At 37.2% G+C, this 16,373-nt stretch overlaps 1 protein-coding gene across 4 annotated transcripts in view; it reads left to right on the top strand.

The window, feature by feature from the left end:
• ISA1 (isoamylase 1) overlaps positions 1-16,373 on the top strand; it is a 99,493-nt gene that overhangs the window by 9,530 nt on the left and 73,590 nt on the right. For 3 of the 4 annotated variants that reach the window (XR_014349756.1, XM_028222979.2, XM_082903706.1), the window contains exons 4-5: positions 4,829-4,981; positions 10,325-10,416. Coding sequence is in view for 3 of the 4 variants with exons in the window: in XM_028222979.2 (XP_028078780.2) it covers positions 4,829-4,981; positions 10,325-10,416 (245 nt within the window). In the remaining variant the exon portion in view is untranslated. The remainder of the gene's footprint in view (positions 1-4,828; positions 4,982-10,324; positions 10,417-16,373) is intronic. The other variant, XM_082903705.1, reaches the window with a different exon arrangement.

Genomic DNA, 16,373 nt, shown 5'->3' on the forward strand with positions numbered 1-16,373 from the left:
AATTTTCCTAGTGCTCTATATATTGTAGTCAAAGTTATCAAGAATAGATGTTGATAGATGTGATCTATGACTTTGACAATTTGCTATGTTGGAAAACTTTTGTCCTTTGTTTGTTTAACTTTTCCCTATTCAAGTTTGGCTCTAATGAAAAAAACTCCTGGCTGCATTTTTAAATTATTTTCTTCATTTTTACTTGTGAGTCTTTTTTGGGTTCACACCCATTATCTCAAGTTTTGGATCAAACTAGTCCATTGACGCTTGGATTGACAAGGCGAATTGCAAGTTTTTGGATACAAGATATCCATCCTAGTCACTATGGATGTATTTGCCCAATTGATACAGCTGATGGAATCAATGTTGGAATTATTGGATCCTTTTCCAAGGATACTTGGATTGGATCGAGGACACTGGAACAGGAAGAAGCCCAGGATCTCTTTCACCTCCTCTGTGTATGCCACTTGCAATCTGTCTACTCTTTATGGACAATTTACTTAGCATATAGTAGCATGTGTAGCTCATTAGTTAGTTGTTGTCATTCCTTGACTAGCGATTAGGAAGTCTTGTCCTATCTTGTTCCCTGAATAATTGTGCAACTGACCGGTAGTTCCCTTTCTAGGAACTAGCTCCAGGGGTGTACATCTTTCTTGTATGAACCAGAATCGAACCGAGCTCATGGGTTGTTTTAGTGACTTTTTGGCTTTTTATGAAAAGACGTGCGGAAAGTAGAGAGTGAGGTGACAACTTGTAGTGGCTTTTTTGGCTAAAGTAGCCTGTTGGCAAATGAGACCTAAAACCTGACTTTGCTTAGGTAATGTGGAAACTTGCACAACTGAGTTGTTCCCTTGAGATGGTTGCCCCACATTGAATAGAAAATGATACATGTACACATCTCATATATGAGCTCTGCTAGTGTCTGGTCTGTTAGTGTTAGGTGTTGTTATGGGTTTCAAGGATATAGCTCATTTGAGCCAAGCAAGCCATTTGGCTAGTGGATCTACTTACGAAGTAGTTAAAAATTGTTTTAATAGTAAACCAAACCCAACCCAAACTAGATTGTTACAATATTTCGGTTATGTTGGCGACTTTTGTAAGACAAAATCTGTGAGTTAGTTGTATTCAAGGTTTCAAGTAGTAGTAGCGTTAGACGTGGTTGCGGGGTGTAACAGTCGTATTGTAATGGTGGTGGCAACCAGAGTCGTGAATTTTTAATTCTTTGCACAACTAGCTTTGAGAGAGAAAAAAGCTACAATGCAATTTGGTTTGTAACTTTGTAAACAAATGAATCAGTAGCTTTGGGAGAGAATTTCTCCAAAAGGGAACACCCTTTCAATTCAAGAGATACAACCACTGGAGTCAATTTTCATTCAAAATTTTCAACAATCCCCCACATTAATAAAATTGACAGAAAAGACATAACATGCAAACAAAGAGAGAGTGCATAAGTAAATACCCTACATCATGATGTGTAGCTTTTGGCCGTGAACTTGCCCTAGTGAAAAAGCCTATCGGACTTGCTAGCTAATCACTAGATGTGTTGCCTTGAACTGTTCAACCGTTTGTGTAAGCCAAGACAATAGAATTCACACATTATATATTCGGACATAGTTTGGTTCTCATGGTGTTGCCCATTTTGGCATTGGACAATTCCTGATTTTCACTAGTGCTTTGGAGAATTTTGGCCTTATCAATTGTTATAGAAGCGGCCCTTTCACACTCATCTAGGTGATCCTTATTTATACAATTGAATTCAAACATAATATCTCCAGATACAATTTGGTTCTCATGATTGTGCCCTTTGGTTAGCAGCCGCTATTTTTTCGTTTGACTTTCACCTTTTATACATCATTGATTAGGTTGGGCTGTGGGGGCCAACTCAATCTTAGGAGGCATGTTGAGTACGAGGTAGTATAGTGGGTAAGTGTTAGCACCTTGATATGTGGGAGTTGGCGGCCTGACACTTGGTGGCACTTTGCACCTATGTCAGGCCTGGACCGCGGCATAAGGAAGGCATGCCAAAACAATAAGGTGGGCAATCAGTTGTGTCGCGACATTCAACCCTTGGCCAAAGTATGGGCAGCATGGCACGTGCAAGCATTAATATGACCTTAGTGCTAGGCTGCAACATACTTGGGGGTTTAACATAATCAGACGGCTTGACTTGGCTAGACAGCAAGGCGTGGTGCACAACTTGGCTGGGTAGCAAGGTGGTTAGACTTGACCAAGGCCAACAGATGGCACTCCGGGCTCTATTTGTCTAGTGGCTTGAGAAATTCGAAATTGTCTAAGACAAGACAAAGGCTTCCTAAAAAATAGGGGCAGTTGTGGGCGGGTTATGCACAGAACCAGACATGCTGGCAAGGAACAAGGAAGGTTGAAATAAAGGAGCACTTGATGACAGCTATTTTTGTAGGCTTGTTTCAAATCTGTCTTAATCCCTTGGCAGTTGGGGGTGTCAATTGCCATGCCAGATGGCATGTGTCCCTTATGTTTGGTAGCCTGTTTGAATTTCAAATGTTCTGATTATAGCCTATATATAGGCATGGCCAGGCAAACTCAAATTCATCTAGTGTTTGAGAGTTTGGCATTTGGCCTTTCTTTGTAAATTGTTGGTGCAATAATAAAGGTTGGGTTTTCCCATAATTGTTGTGTTGCTTGACTTGTCTGCTTGATGAAATTTAACTTTTGTGTGTGTGTTGCATACATGGGCTGAGACTAAGTGTTGGGACTTAGTGCCATCGCAGGAAAATTTTATAGACTGAAAATTAGTCCTGTGACAATAGGTGTGGTACACTTCCCAAGGTATCACATGAGTTAGTCTATCATAGTTTTTGTGTAGAGACCTCTCTTTCATGTCTAATATTGTTGAAAGTGGTTCCACCTTGAGAGGTGGGCTTAGCAACTTCGACGATCCTTCCACTCTAGCCTCTAATCTACAGATCCCTAGTGCTCTCACATGGGGTCTTCGATCGCTCAGGTGTACTATAATTGAGGTATTGACCCTGAGGAATGTAACTCAGGGTGCCATTCTTTAGCCAAGTGATGGTGAGGCGCTGAGGCAAGATGCTAATAGGAATGGCAACGGGGCGGGGCGGGGCGGGCCGGGGCCGGGGATCACACTCCCCGTCCCCGATCCCCAATGGTAGAAATTTTCCCGTCCCCAGCCCCGATCCCCGACGGGGAGCCTATCACCACCCCCGCTCCCGCCCCCTAACGGGGATCGGGTTTTCCCGACCCCAAAGATTCCCCGGTCAAAAAAAAACAAAAAAAAAACATAGATATTCAACAACAACAGATTTGAAAATATTTGTTCATCATCATCAACAACAACACACCCATACATCAAATTTAACATATATATGCAACAAATTGAACAGATCAGAGCTCAAATGTTAAAAATAAAAAATCAAAAATCAAAAACATTCACACAGAGAGAGACAGAGGTCAAGAACAAGCACGAGTTGTCAAGAATGGCAGCCGAATCATCATCTTCCTCATTAGCCCCAGTTCTAAAAAATTAACACCCAATAGACATACCAAAAAGCATGAGAAGGGGGGGTCTCGATCGGCCGTACAGAGCCACCATGGCCACTGGCCAGCCTCTTGCGGCAGAGTTTGGAGAGGAGGGGGGGTCTCGATCGGCGGTCGAACTGATGAAGAGGAGGAGGGAGATCGGCGGGGAGGGAGAGGAGCTGTGATTCTATGACGAGAGTCGAACTGAGGAAGATGAGGAGCGAGATCGGCGGGGAGAGGAGCTGCTGCGATTCTACGAAGAGAGAGAGAGAGAGAGAGAGAGGAGATGAGAGGTGGTGTGACTCACCGTGGGAGAGGTAATGTGTGCTTTAGGGTTTGGTTTTTATATATATATAAGGGTATAGTAGTAATTTTACATCGGGGAAACGGAGCCGGGTACGGGGCTAAGACACTAATCCCCGTCCCCGGCCCGAAACTGATCGGGGATTGATTTTTGAATACCATCCCCGTCCCCACGGGGATATTTTTTGGGGAAAAACCGCTCAAATCGGGGCCGGGGAGTCGGGTTCCCGTCGGGCCGGGTTTAAATTGCCATCCCTAGATGCTAAGGCTAGGTGAGGTACCTGAGGGAAGGCGAGGCACCCATGAGAGGTCATGAGTGATGCCTTGTGATGTGGAGTCAAGCGCGTGTGAGTGATGATAATGTGAGAGTCATGCACGGCACAAATACGTTCAATCAGCCAGTCTCTTTTGTGGAAGAAAGAAGTTTACTGAGAAGTTATCTTTTGTTTAGTGAGAAAATTTTGCAGTCTATACCTTGATATGTTTGTTTTGTTGTTATAAGAAACTTCTGAAATTCAGAAGTTTGTAAACATCATCAGGCATGTAAATGGTTGGAGAGTCATTGCTAGATTACTTCTTTTTTGGGGACATTCTTAAGTTGGTTAGGAACTTTGAATTGAGAAAATTTGTTTGTTTGTTTGATTTTTTTTGTTGTTGTTGTTGTTGTTGTTGTTGTTGTTGTATATCTGGGGAAGGCAGAATTTTTTGTTGTATATTATGCTTTAAACTTGTAAAAATCTTTGAAAAACCTTTTCAATGCAGACACTTTAGGTGAACTTTTTAAAAGTTAAATTGAAACTATGTCACTAAATTAAGTGTTCTTCCTTTTCATTTTCTCTTTAGTATTTTCTTTTTGATATCTATTTAATTTAAAACATGAATGTATATATTCATTTCCATACCTTACTTTTGGACGTACAAGTTGAGAGTTTCATCACTCTTTCATGTTTCATGTTATTGTTTATGGTGTTTGTTTTCATATTCAGTTTATACTTTGTTTATTTGTTCTTTCTAGTTTGACTGGGAAGGAGATTTACCCCTGAAATTTCCACAAAGAGATCTTGTAATATATGAAATGCACATTCGTGGATTTACGAGGCATGATTCGAGCAGGACAGAATTTCCTGGTACATACCTTGGTGTAGTGGAGAAACTCGATCACTTAAAGGTAAATGTTTCACTGGTTTTACCTTCTAAGGGTTTTTTGCAGAAGTATACTTTTTCATAACATAGTCGAAGAAAAATGTTTTGAAGACAAGCAATCTCATGTTGGACCTATTTGTTTGGCTTTTCTGTAATTGCTATAGGATACAAAATTCCCAAGAACTCTCCTCTCTTCTGGCTTTTGTGTAGTTTGTCAAGCAACATAAAGGCAATCTCATCCAGTAAGGAGATTAAAATTGAGGGCTTAGTGCAATAATGGACCATACCAAAGGAGTTCTTGATTATAGAAAAGCATGATATCCTTGGAGCAAAAATGAGTGTTCTGGAAACATATTATACTACAAGTTTTGACTAATAAACAAAATTTCATATTCATTAGAAAGGAGGAAAAAAGAAGAAAGAAAAAAGAAGGTTTGGCAGTCTTTCTATTTGCATAGTTGTGGCATTTGGAGGTAAGTTTGTCTTGTAGAATGTGAATGTGGTTGGGGGACCTTTTGATGAAATCCAAATGAAAATCAAGAATCAAATTGAGAGAGAGAGAGAAGACAAATGCCCCCATTAGGTGTAAAACCGCTAAGGGCTAGGGAGAGAAACTGATGAAATCCAAATGAAAATCAAGAATCAAATTGAGAGAGAGAAGACCAATGCCCCAATTAGAGGTAAAACCCGTAAGGGCTAGAGAGAGAAATTAAGCTCTACTCCAATCACAACGTATTTTCTTGTTCCAAAACTAAGTACAATGGACTATTACGTCACCTATTTATAGACTACATCTAATAGGCTATTTAATTGACACAACCTATTTATTCTACTACATTAGAAACTAAGCTCTTCTCCAATCACAATGCATTTTCTTGTTCCAAAACTAAGTACAATGGACTATTACATCACCTATTTATAGACTACAAATAATAGGCTATTTAATTGACAATCTATTTATTCTACTACATCATACTCTCGATCTTGAAGACCTCAAGTTTAAGCAGCCGCTAAGTAAACTCAACGTAACAGTATTCATGTAATTGTAGGTGAGGAACAGATGCTGTGTTTCCTCATCCAAGAACAAATATGAATCTCACAACTTAGCTGTTTGCAAATACATCGAACTTCATCCTGGCATCCTTGGCTCAACAACCATAGGTGTGTCCATACTCTCTTGCTAAAACTTGGACAGACCCCCACTTCCAAACCCCGTCACCTCTAACCTGCATACTCGTGCAGAAGAGTACTTATTTTGTCAGAATGAGACCAATGGGTTGATAAATGACATCTTCCAAAGCAAGGCTGAGAAACAGTGACACAAATAAGAGGATGGACGATGCATCCAATAGGCAAAACACATGAGAATCACTTATCACGAGCTGAAATTTGACGTTGCATGCCTTCTTTCCTTCCTTCCTTTCTTCGGTCACGAATGTGAATTGAGCACACAAGAAGCAACCTATTCAACTCGAAACAACTTCCTAAAGAGGTATGAAAGGAGTCCCAACAATAGACTTCAAATAATTTCTTTGAAGCTTTTCAAAATTTCAATTGCAGCTTGTGATATGACAAGTCGTCCACTCATTTGCTTCAGCTTATCTTTTTTTTGTTCTTTTTTTTTTTTTTTTATTATAAATTTCGATTTGGATTAGCATTAGTGGCCCTTCCAATGGAGAACTTCATCTCGGTTTCTTCACCCAATGGATTAGCATAAGCTCTACCACAGCTATCTCAACGACCTCGATCCCGATTAGCCATAACCAAACAACCCAATATGACCCACAAACAGTGTAGATATGTCGATTACAGAGATTACAATTGTAGACACAATTTCATAATTGAGGACAACTCAATTTAATATCCATTCACAGCAGTATGTAGCAGCAAATAATCAAGATTCAATCCAAGAACAAGAATTAAGAATAAGATGGCCACACCAGAATTGATTAAGGATAGATCCATTTGAGAAGAAAACCGAGTCACACATACCAGAATTAAATTGAGTCATGCCGATCAACTGATTCAGCGAAACAAATTAGAGTTGAAGGACCAAACCCAGATCGAATCTTGTTTTGCAATTTAGATCACAAGGCCAAACTGAAATCGCAAGATCAGGTTTAATTTGAAGTCTGCGAACTCGAGGATTCAAGAACTCCAGCGAACGCAAACACTAATCAAAGAGCTAGGTCGCAATTGCAATGAACCATAGCAACTTCGAGTTTGTGATGGATCTTCAAATCGCATTGGTCTTCAACTTCGAGTTTGGGTTCGCGAAGATGGGTCTTCAACTTCGACTTCAGAGAGACTCTAGGCTTGAACATCGAACCAGATGCAAACTAGAACAACTGAACAAAATCCCTCTTTCGTCCAGTGGAGTCGATGAAGCAATCCCGTCAGATCGCAATTTTCACTTCGACTTCAGAGTCCTCAACAGCAATCTAGATTTTACTAACTGAGATTGAAGTTGATGCAACCTTTGATTTCAAAATCGCGAGATGCGATAGGTCTTCGAGTTCGAGTCTAGATCTTCGACTATGAATCATGAAATCAACCTTCTATTCGCAAGCCAAAGACTCAGAACAAATCCAAGGCAGATTTCGAGGATCGACTAGGGTTCATGAACTGGAATACAAAGTCGAACAAGGGCTTCGACCTAGAATATGAACTCGATCGAAGGAGAGGATTCGAGGACTCCTGCGAATGTGAATCAAGATCAAATCGTGATTCTGTGGATTGATGATCGTGAAACTCAATTAGAAGCTGAAATCCAAATGAAAATCGAGAATCAAATTAAGAGAGATAAGACAAATGCCCCAATTAGGGGGTAAAACCCCTCAGGGCTAGAGGGAGAAACTAAGCTCTACTCCCATCGCAATATATTTTCTTATTCCAAAACTAAGTACAATGGACTATTACATTACCTATTTATAGACTACAACTAACATGCTATTTAATTGACACCTAACCTTTTTATTCTACTACATCACATTTTTTCCTTGTATGTCTGTGTGGGTATTGGAAAAATGGAATAACATAGTTTTACATGCAAAAGTTTCATATTTAGAGATGAACTTTTAATTTGAAATTTTGATCTTTTTTTTAATATATATTATTTATTTATTTATTTTGTTTTGTTTTGTTTCTTAAATGATATTCTGAGATCTGAATTTCTACTTGTTCCATTTCATAATCTTTGAAAATTGAATTACAATTTTGCTCATAGGCTTACTCGATGTATGATGAGTTTATAATGTAAACTGCACTCTATTTGGTTTGGCGTTTTCAAAAATATTTTTCAGTGTTTTCAATCATTTTTTTTGTTTTGTTTTTTGATTTTAGTGAGTTATTTTATTTTATTTATTTATTTATTTTTTTAGTTTTAAGATTCGCTTAATCTAGATACACTTAAAAAGGTACAAAATTTATGCAAAAATCTCTCAAAAATTCATTAAATACAAAAAATTATAAAAAAAAAATTAGTACATTTTCGTATTTTATTGTATTCAATGAATTTTTAAAAAAATTTCATATAAATTTTGTACTTTTTAAGTATATCTAGATGAAGTGGGCCTAAAAAGTAAAAAAAAAAAATTATTAAAATGTTAAAAAAATTTACTAAACACAAAATATGGATTGAAAACTTAGAAAATTGTTTTTGAAAACTCCAAACAAAATGGTAACAAACACCAACACTTCTAAGAAGGTGGAGTGGTGTGTCGGACATAGACACGAACACGATACTTGTTGGAGACTTTCCAGCACCTGTCGGACAAATGTCCAAACATGTCCTACTATTTTTTGAAATTTTCTGGACTCGGACACACTTTAAACACTTTGGAAACACGTGTCTATTTCTTAGACATACATGAAACACATCGAGTTTAAATAAAATAACTTGAAATCCAATAATAAAAGAAAAATAACATAAATATATACCTATTCTCCTCATTTAGACTTTAATTTTTTTGAATTTTGAATCAAATATCCATACATGTGACGTATAATAATTGTTTATCCTTGTATATATATATATATATTAAACATATGAAGACATATATTTTTTGTGTGTCTTCCATGTGTCATGTCCTAGATTTTTTTTTTTTTTAAATCTTGGTGCTGGCTTGTTCGGGTCATGTCTCTTCTGTGTCACGAGTTCGTGCTTCTTAGTAGTGGCGACTCTAGAAATTTTTAGAGATGGGCTACCCACATGCTCAAATTCCACAAATTCTAAATATAAATAAATAAATAAAACTTTTAAACTAAACATGGTCAATTAAACATCGTTTGTAAACTTGACTTTTAGGCTTATAAAAATGTGAAAAGCTATATATATATATGTAAAAGTCAAAATGTGAAAAAAAAAAATTACAAAAACATAAAGTTAAAAATCACTAAAAAAGCAAGTCATACATACCAGTAAGTTTTTTCATACAACTAAAAAAGGTCATTATCAACTATATTGACTTTTTTCACCTCATAAAATAGTCAAAAAGCCAAAAAATTATTAAAAAAGCCAAATCCCAAATGAGGGCTTAAACTTTTCAAACTTGAAGTAGAATAAACTGCAAAAGGATTATACTATTGTCTTAACAAAAAAGAATATAAACTTTTACAATTGCATTTGATGATGTTTTATTTTTTAGAATTGCTACATAATAACTTCATTGTCAATAATGTCAAACACATTTTCCTGTATTTATGTAATCAAGAAATTATTCATTTGTTGAGATCAAACTATATGGTGGGGTCCCTTAATTTTTTAATGAGATTGAATCATATTAAGTAAAACATTAATCACATAAATAAATAAAAAAATTAAGAGTTTTTGATAAGTTGATTGGGGGATGGGACCCCATCAACTATGAGGTTGAGTCACCCCTGCTTCTTAGATTGTATCAAAATTTTGGAATGTTGATTCTAACAGTTATTGTTAGAATTGGGATTTAAGGTTCTCCTCTCAAGAGAATATCCCACACATAATGAGTTTCAGCTCCTTAGTAGGGTTTAGGTGGTCACATTCTGTAAATTTATTAAAAATTTGATTGAATGAACGCTGCCCTTGGTTGTTTTCAAACAAATCAATTGTTGAGTCAAACATTTGCTAGTCAGTAATAGCTGAAGACGGACTTCCTATGTGAAACCTTAATTTAGTGATATGCATTTTGTATGGACCCAATAGTCCTACAAAGAACAAACAGTTAATTGTAAATTAGTGCTGAAATAGTTGCTCCAGTCACTCTAAAATTATGTTGCATGTGTAACAGTGATTGTTTGTAATTAGTTTTCTATGTATTATCATGAACTGATTTAATCAAACTTCATTTTGCCATATGCCCCTCCTAAATTGTTTTCTTTTTTTGTGCAGGAACTTGGTGTCAACTGTGTAGAGTTAATGCCTTGTCATGAGTTCAATGAGTTGGAATACTACTGCTACAACTCTGTTTTGGATGACTATAAGTACATTTTTTTTTTCTCCTCATCATAGTTACACACTTTAAGAACTAGTGGAAATGATAACATATAGACAAAGCTCTTGGTACAATTTTATTTGCAACTAAATTGAGAATTCCAATGCTATTAGTCAACCATACGTAGTTTCTCTACCAGTGCTAGTTTGAGCCCATATGCAATCAATGAGGAGGATTATAGGATAGGCTTTTTGAAGGAGATGTCTAGTAATCATAGGCTCGGGGTGGATAGTGTTCCTGGGAATGGGAGGGATGATTATGAACGATGGCTGAAGGAGATGAGCAAGTTTGTGTCTTTTCCATTGGAGGAGGATATGCCTCATTTTGTGCATTTGCTTGACACTCTTGGTTTGTCCCTTGTTAGGACCAGTGGGAAGAAGTCTAGGTCTAAGAAGTTTGAATTAGCATCTAAGGGGAATATCACTCATAGGAGCTTGGGTCATAGAAGAGGTTTGAGAAATCTTGAGAGCGGTATGCATTATGAGGGCTGGGCAAATGAGGCAAGGGTCATTGATGGTGCTTAATGAAGATTTTGCATTGGAATGCTAGAGGATTGTGGTCCCGTAGAAAAAGGGCAGTGATGAAGGAGTTTTTGTAAGTACAACAACCAGACATTGTGGTGTTTCAAGAAACAAAGAGTGAGGTGTGATAGGTCTTTTTATAAAGAGTGTTTGGGGGACTTGGTTTAAAAAGTGGGCTGGTTTACCTTAGTGGTTTAAAAAGTGGGCTGGTTTATGTGGGACGGGAGAGTAGTTATGGAGTGTGAGATTAGGGTTTTTTTTTCATTGTCTATTAGGTTTTGGAATAGGGATAATAATGAATGGTGGTTGACAGGGGTCTATGGTCCTAATAGACCTTGCAATCAACAGAAGTGGTGGGAGGAGTTGGCAGATTTATTTGGGCTTTGTTCTCCAAATTGGTGTATGGGGGGTGACTTCAATGTGGTTAGGCTCATTTCGGAAAAGCTTAATGGGGCGGTTACAAGTAGAAGCGTGAGGGATTTTGACTCTTTTATTAGAGTGTGTGGATTAATTGATCTACCCTAGAGTAATGCTGGGTTTACTTGGTCTAATCTTTAGGAGAACCTTGTGTGTTGTAGGTTGGATAGGTTTCTCCACACATTGGGATGGGAAGGTTTGTTTCCCGATATTAGACAAGAGGCATTGCCAAGGGTTGTTTCGGATCATTGTCTGGTGGTTTTCGAGAGTTGTTCCTTTAAGTGGGGTCCATCTCCCTTTAGGTTCGAGAATGCATGGTTGGAAGATCGTTCTTTTAAGTCTTATTTTCAGAATTGGTGGGAGAATGAGGAAGTTCATGGGTGGCTAGTTTATGAGAAAGTTGAGAGGGGTCAAGGAGAATTTGAAATTGTGGAAGCATGATGTTTTTGGTGATTTGAAAGAGTTAAAATGGAGTTAGTAAGACCATCTCCAATGGATCATCATTTTTGTCATCAAATTTAAATTTGATGAAAAAACACCTCTTTTCCTGCTCCAATGGTTTCATCAAATAAGTATCAAATTGAGGATATCAAAAATCTTTAACCAAATTGTGGACGTTGGGAGCTATCATCAAATCACTGTTTATAACCGTTGAATTTTCACCACCAGATGCCCCCCGGGATGTCCTCTTGGATGACCACCTCTAGGCAAAAATTTGTGAAAAAAACACATTGGCCGTTCCATTGCCCAGTCGACCGGTGTTTTGATGAAAGCTTAAAATTCTCCGTTGGAGCACTTGATATCAAATGGAGTTTTACTCAAATTTGGTGAAAAAAAAAAAAAAAAAGATGCACCGTTGGAGATGCTCAAAGGGGCATTGAGGAATTGGATGCTAAGAAAATTAGGGAGGGGTTGTCTAGGGTTTTGAGATGAGAGAAATATGCTTAGATTGAAATTGAAAGAGCTAGTTTTTAAGGAACAAATTTATTGGGGCAAAGGGCTAAGTTGAAGTGGGCAAAAGAGAGAGATACCCATTCCAGATTTTCTTGTTTATTTTTGGTTTTTGTTGTTGTTTTGAAACTTCTTGTTTAAGGACTTCTTGTCCTCTCTCTCTTTTTGTGCTCATGCTTAATAATATTCTTCGTCGCTTTTCAAAAAAAAAAAAAAAAAAGGCAGAAGAAAGAAACAAGGCGGGGCTGATTATTGAAGCCGAATTCCCATTCCTATGTATTTTTTTCTTCTTACATCACCACATTTTTATAGAACTGTGTTGTTTAAAATCGCTGTGCAATTTTTGTTTTATTAAAATATATGATTTTGGTTTTTTTTATTTCCTTTCTCAATCTATAACTTTCTAGTTTGTTGCTGTTGGAAGTTTAAACTCCAACATCTTCCTTGCATTAAATTTATGCACTTAGATTGTATAGTGCACAATATCTGACATAGATTGAAAGTTAGGACCACGATTTCCCTTTTTCTTTCTTCTCTTTCCTTCTTTCTTATTTTCAAATTCTAGTGGTTTATGTAATCTTACTATTTCATAACTTCTATGTTAGCGCAACACACCACATAAAACCTTCGGTTTTAGGATATAGGATATGATTATGAGCTATCAAGAAATCGATACGAGGACAGGAGGACAAAACAAATTGTGATGAATCTCGAGAGAGTTTCATTAATGTGTGATGTCAAAGTCCGCTATCCCTAGGTTCAAACTTAATCCAGAACCTCATCCTCAGCTATACAGGGTTACAACCTGGATAAGACATTTTTGTCTATTTCTGAGTGTTGTCCAGTGCTTATTCAGTTTGGTAGTTATTCAACCAAAATTACGTGTAATGTGTTACCTATGGATGTAGTTCATATGCTTCTAGGTCATCCTTGGATACATGATGTAGATGCCCAACACTTGGGTTGGGAGAATGGCTACTTTTTTAAGCATGGCCATTAAAATCATGTTGACACTAGCTAAGCCTACCGCAAGAGATAGAGGACTTAAATGCAAACCCTCAACTCAAGAACCTACTAAATGTGAAGCCTCATCTGAAAAGGTAACTGTTGGGGTTTTTTTCTCTTAATCTAGATAACCAGAATCTTTTCCCTTTTGGGCTAAAGTGAGTCAATCTTAGGCAAAAATGTAGTCACTTCATCTAGTCATCAGGACACTAAACCTATTTATGAATACCATGACTATTTAAATGATAAAAAGGTACTTTATGCTTGTTTTCGTTATTCTAAAGTGATCATAAAACTTGAGCCAAATGTTAAGACTTCTCTTTTGGAAATTAATTTTCCTTGAACGACTCAACCTGATATGACACTAGACAATTAAACTATGGACTGGAGTTTACTCCTCGTGAGTCAGTTAATCCTAAGTATTTGTGTAAGATAAAGCTTCACTTAATCTTGCAGTTCATCCCCTTTTTAAGTTTGTTGATTCTATGTCTTTACATGCTTCTCTTCTTACTATTACAAGTTCTGTTGTTAATACATTATAGCACAAACTCTTGTTCTTTTTTTTGATAAATAAACACAAACTCTTGTTCTTTTACCTTCTTTCATGCGAAAGTTGTTGATTATTTCCAGTCAATGGGTCATTATTTCTCATGTATCAAATCCTTTCTCCATCCATAAATTGCACATTGATATTTCATGGACATGTTCTAGCTATTCTTGTGTAGGTGTTAAATTGAGTACACACACCTCACTTTTAGTATGAAGCAAGTACACCCAAGTGACATGAGAATAATAATTAATAAAAGTGACAATCCACAAACAACCAAAAAAAGCAACTAGAGGAGATGGGCCCCGCACATTAGACTGAACAATTATAAAAGTGGGAACACTTCTTTCATTAGCTGGACGATAACTAGAGCGTTTATGCTTTACAAATTTGTAACCATCACAAAACAAGTAAAAGAAAAAAAGAAAAAAAACTACTCCTATGACAATCCTTGACCAAATTTAGGGAAAAGTCTCCAATAAAAGATGGGTGACCCAAACAACAATGCCATTATGTTGCAAATATAGTACTGAACCACTATATGCTTGAAGAGCTTAACAAGACGATAAAAGTGGAAGGGTAGCATCCAGAAAGTAAAGACATAATGTACTCTACCATTGCCAATCATTCGCCTCGTATCTAGTTCTTGAAAAACACAATGTAAAGGGGAAAAAGTAACTGAACAATTCAAGGAATTTATAAGGCGTCTGACATAAAGTAGATTTGTAGAGAATTTCAAAATATGTAAAACAAAGAATGGGAAAGAAAGGAAGCACAATTGATGAAACCTTTTATAGACACTGAAGAAAGAGAACCATCAGTAACTCTTATTTTATCCTTACCAGAATAGGGAGTATAAGAGCAAAAATGTTAAGAGATCCTAGTATATGGTTTGTGGTACTAGAATCTATAATCTAAGGAGTGGAAGAAGAGACTAAATGCACGTATAGGAGTACCTATATGGGCAAAATTAGAAGAAGAGGGTTTGGAACTATGGTGGAGGAGATATCATGATAGGCCATTAAATGCTTGAAAGTTTGTAACTCATCCCAATAAAAGGGAACCAGTATCACTGGAAGTGCTTGTGGATGTATTAGACATTTGAGCATGGGACCTCACAACACCACCACCTCTGCTACTACCATGCCCTCGATTATGACAACCAGTCAACTTCCAAAATTGCTCTATGTTAGGTCGATCCTTCCCATAATAATCACACTTCAACCAATCCTTTAGATTTGAGTTGGCTCAATTTTCCATCTCGAGGAGTGGAGGTAACTTTCACAACTAAGCAAGCATGACTAGGATTATGGACCATAGCACTACACTTGCTCTACTCTTGCAGCACACAAGCATAGGTCTCTCTTACAATATGAAAGGGATATTGACCCAAAGCTTGAACCTGAATCTGATCATACTCCATGTTGAGGCTGACAAGAAAACAATAAACTCGCTCATTCTCTACTATATGATGAAATGTAGCTGCATTCTTAGAGAAAACAACTTGAAAATTCTGATAGTAATCAAGCTCTGTTACAAACTACTCAACTCAGTGTAATACTTGGCAAGAGACCTATCCTTTTGATTAAAGCCTTTAATTGTCTTCCTCAATTCATAAGGCTGCGCGTCATTACCCCTCTCGGAATACATCTATGCTGCTACTGTCCAAATCTCAGCATGAAGGTATGACTAATGATGGGGGTATATAGAATTAATCTTATGGGTGCCGAACACAGATGTTCTACCCTCTATTGGTCTTCTTTTTGAGGTTTTGATGTTTTTATGGTATTTTGGTAAGGACATGTGGCTAGGGATTTTTTGCACACCAATTAGTTTTCTTTGTTAATATTCCTCAATTTTGAGCTATTCGGAGTTACATTGCTGCGGTGAAGCTTTTATGTTGGCTACTTGCTTCCATGTGAAGATTCAATCCGTTTTGTTCGTTTTTTGTGGTCTCGGACCATTTGAGTGGTGATATTGCGCTATTCCTTCATAAATAAATGCTATAAGAGGGTAAAACTCCTAGGGTTGCGGTGAATGAAGGCTGAATCATGATGTGATTCTTGGTGATATTATGTCTTTTTGAATTACATCTAGTAAGATGGGTTAATTCTCTCCAGATTACGTCTATAAAGTTGGATGACACTAATTATTTGGTTTGGCCACATGCCTTCAGTTTGGCTATCACTGCTCGTAATGGGGTACATTGCAGAGACTACTAAGGATCCAAAGGTTGACGGGCCAGCACATGAAATTTGGTACGAAGAAAATGCTCTTGCCATGACTTGGTTCAGGCCTCCAATCGATCAAAACAAGACCTAAACAACATATCTGCAAAGAGAAAAGACCTCTTTTTTGCAGGAAAAAAAAAAAAAAAGTCTGAAAAAAAGGAAAAGGACCTTAGGTACACCCAAAAAAATTGATATTTTTCTAGGGTATATATACCCTAGTCGAGCATATTGGAAAAACAATAATAATAGTTTATTATTTTATTTATTTACATTG

The sequence above is a fragment of the Camellia sinensis genome, chromosome 13 (genome assembly GCF_055761805.1).
Source record: "Camellia sinensis isolate YWXY chromosome 13, ASM5576180v1, whole genome shotgun sequence".
Classification (NCBI taxonomy): domain Eukaryota; kingdom Viridiplantae; phylum Streptophyta; class Magnoliopsida; order Ericales; family Theaceae; genus Camellia; species Camellia sinensis.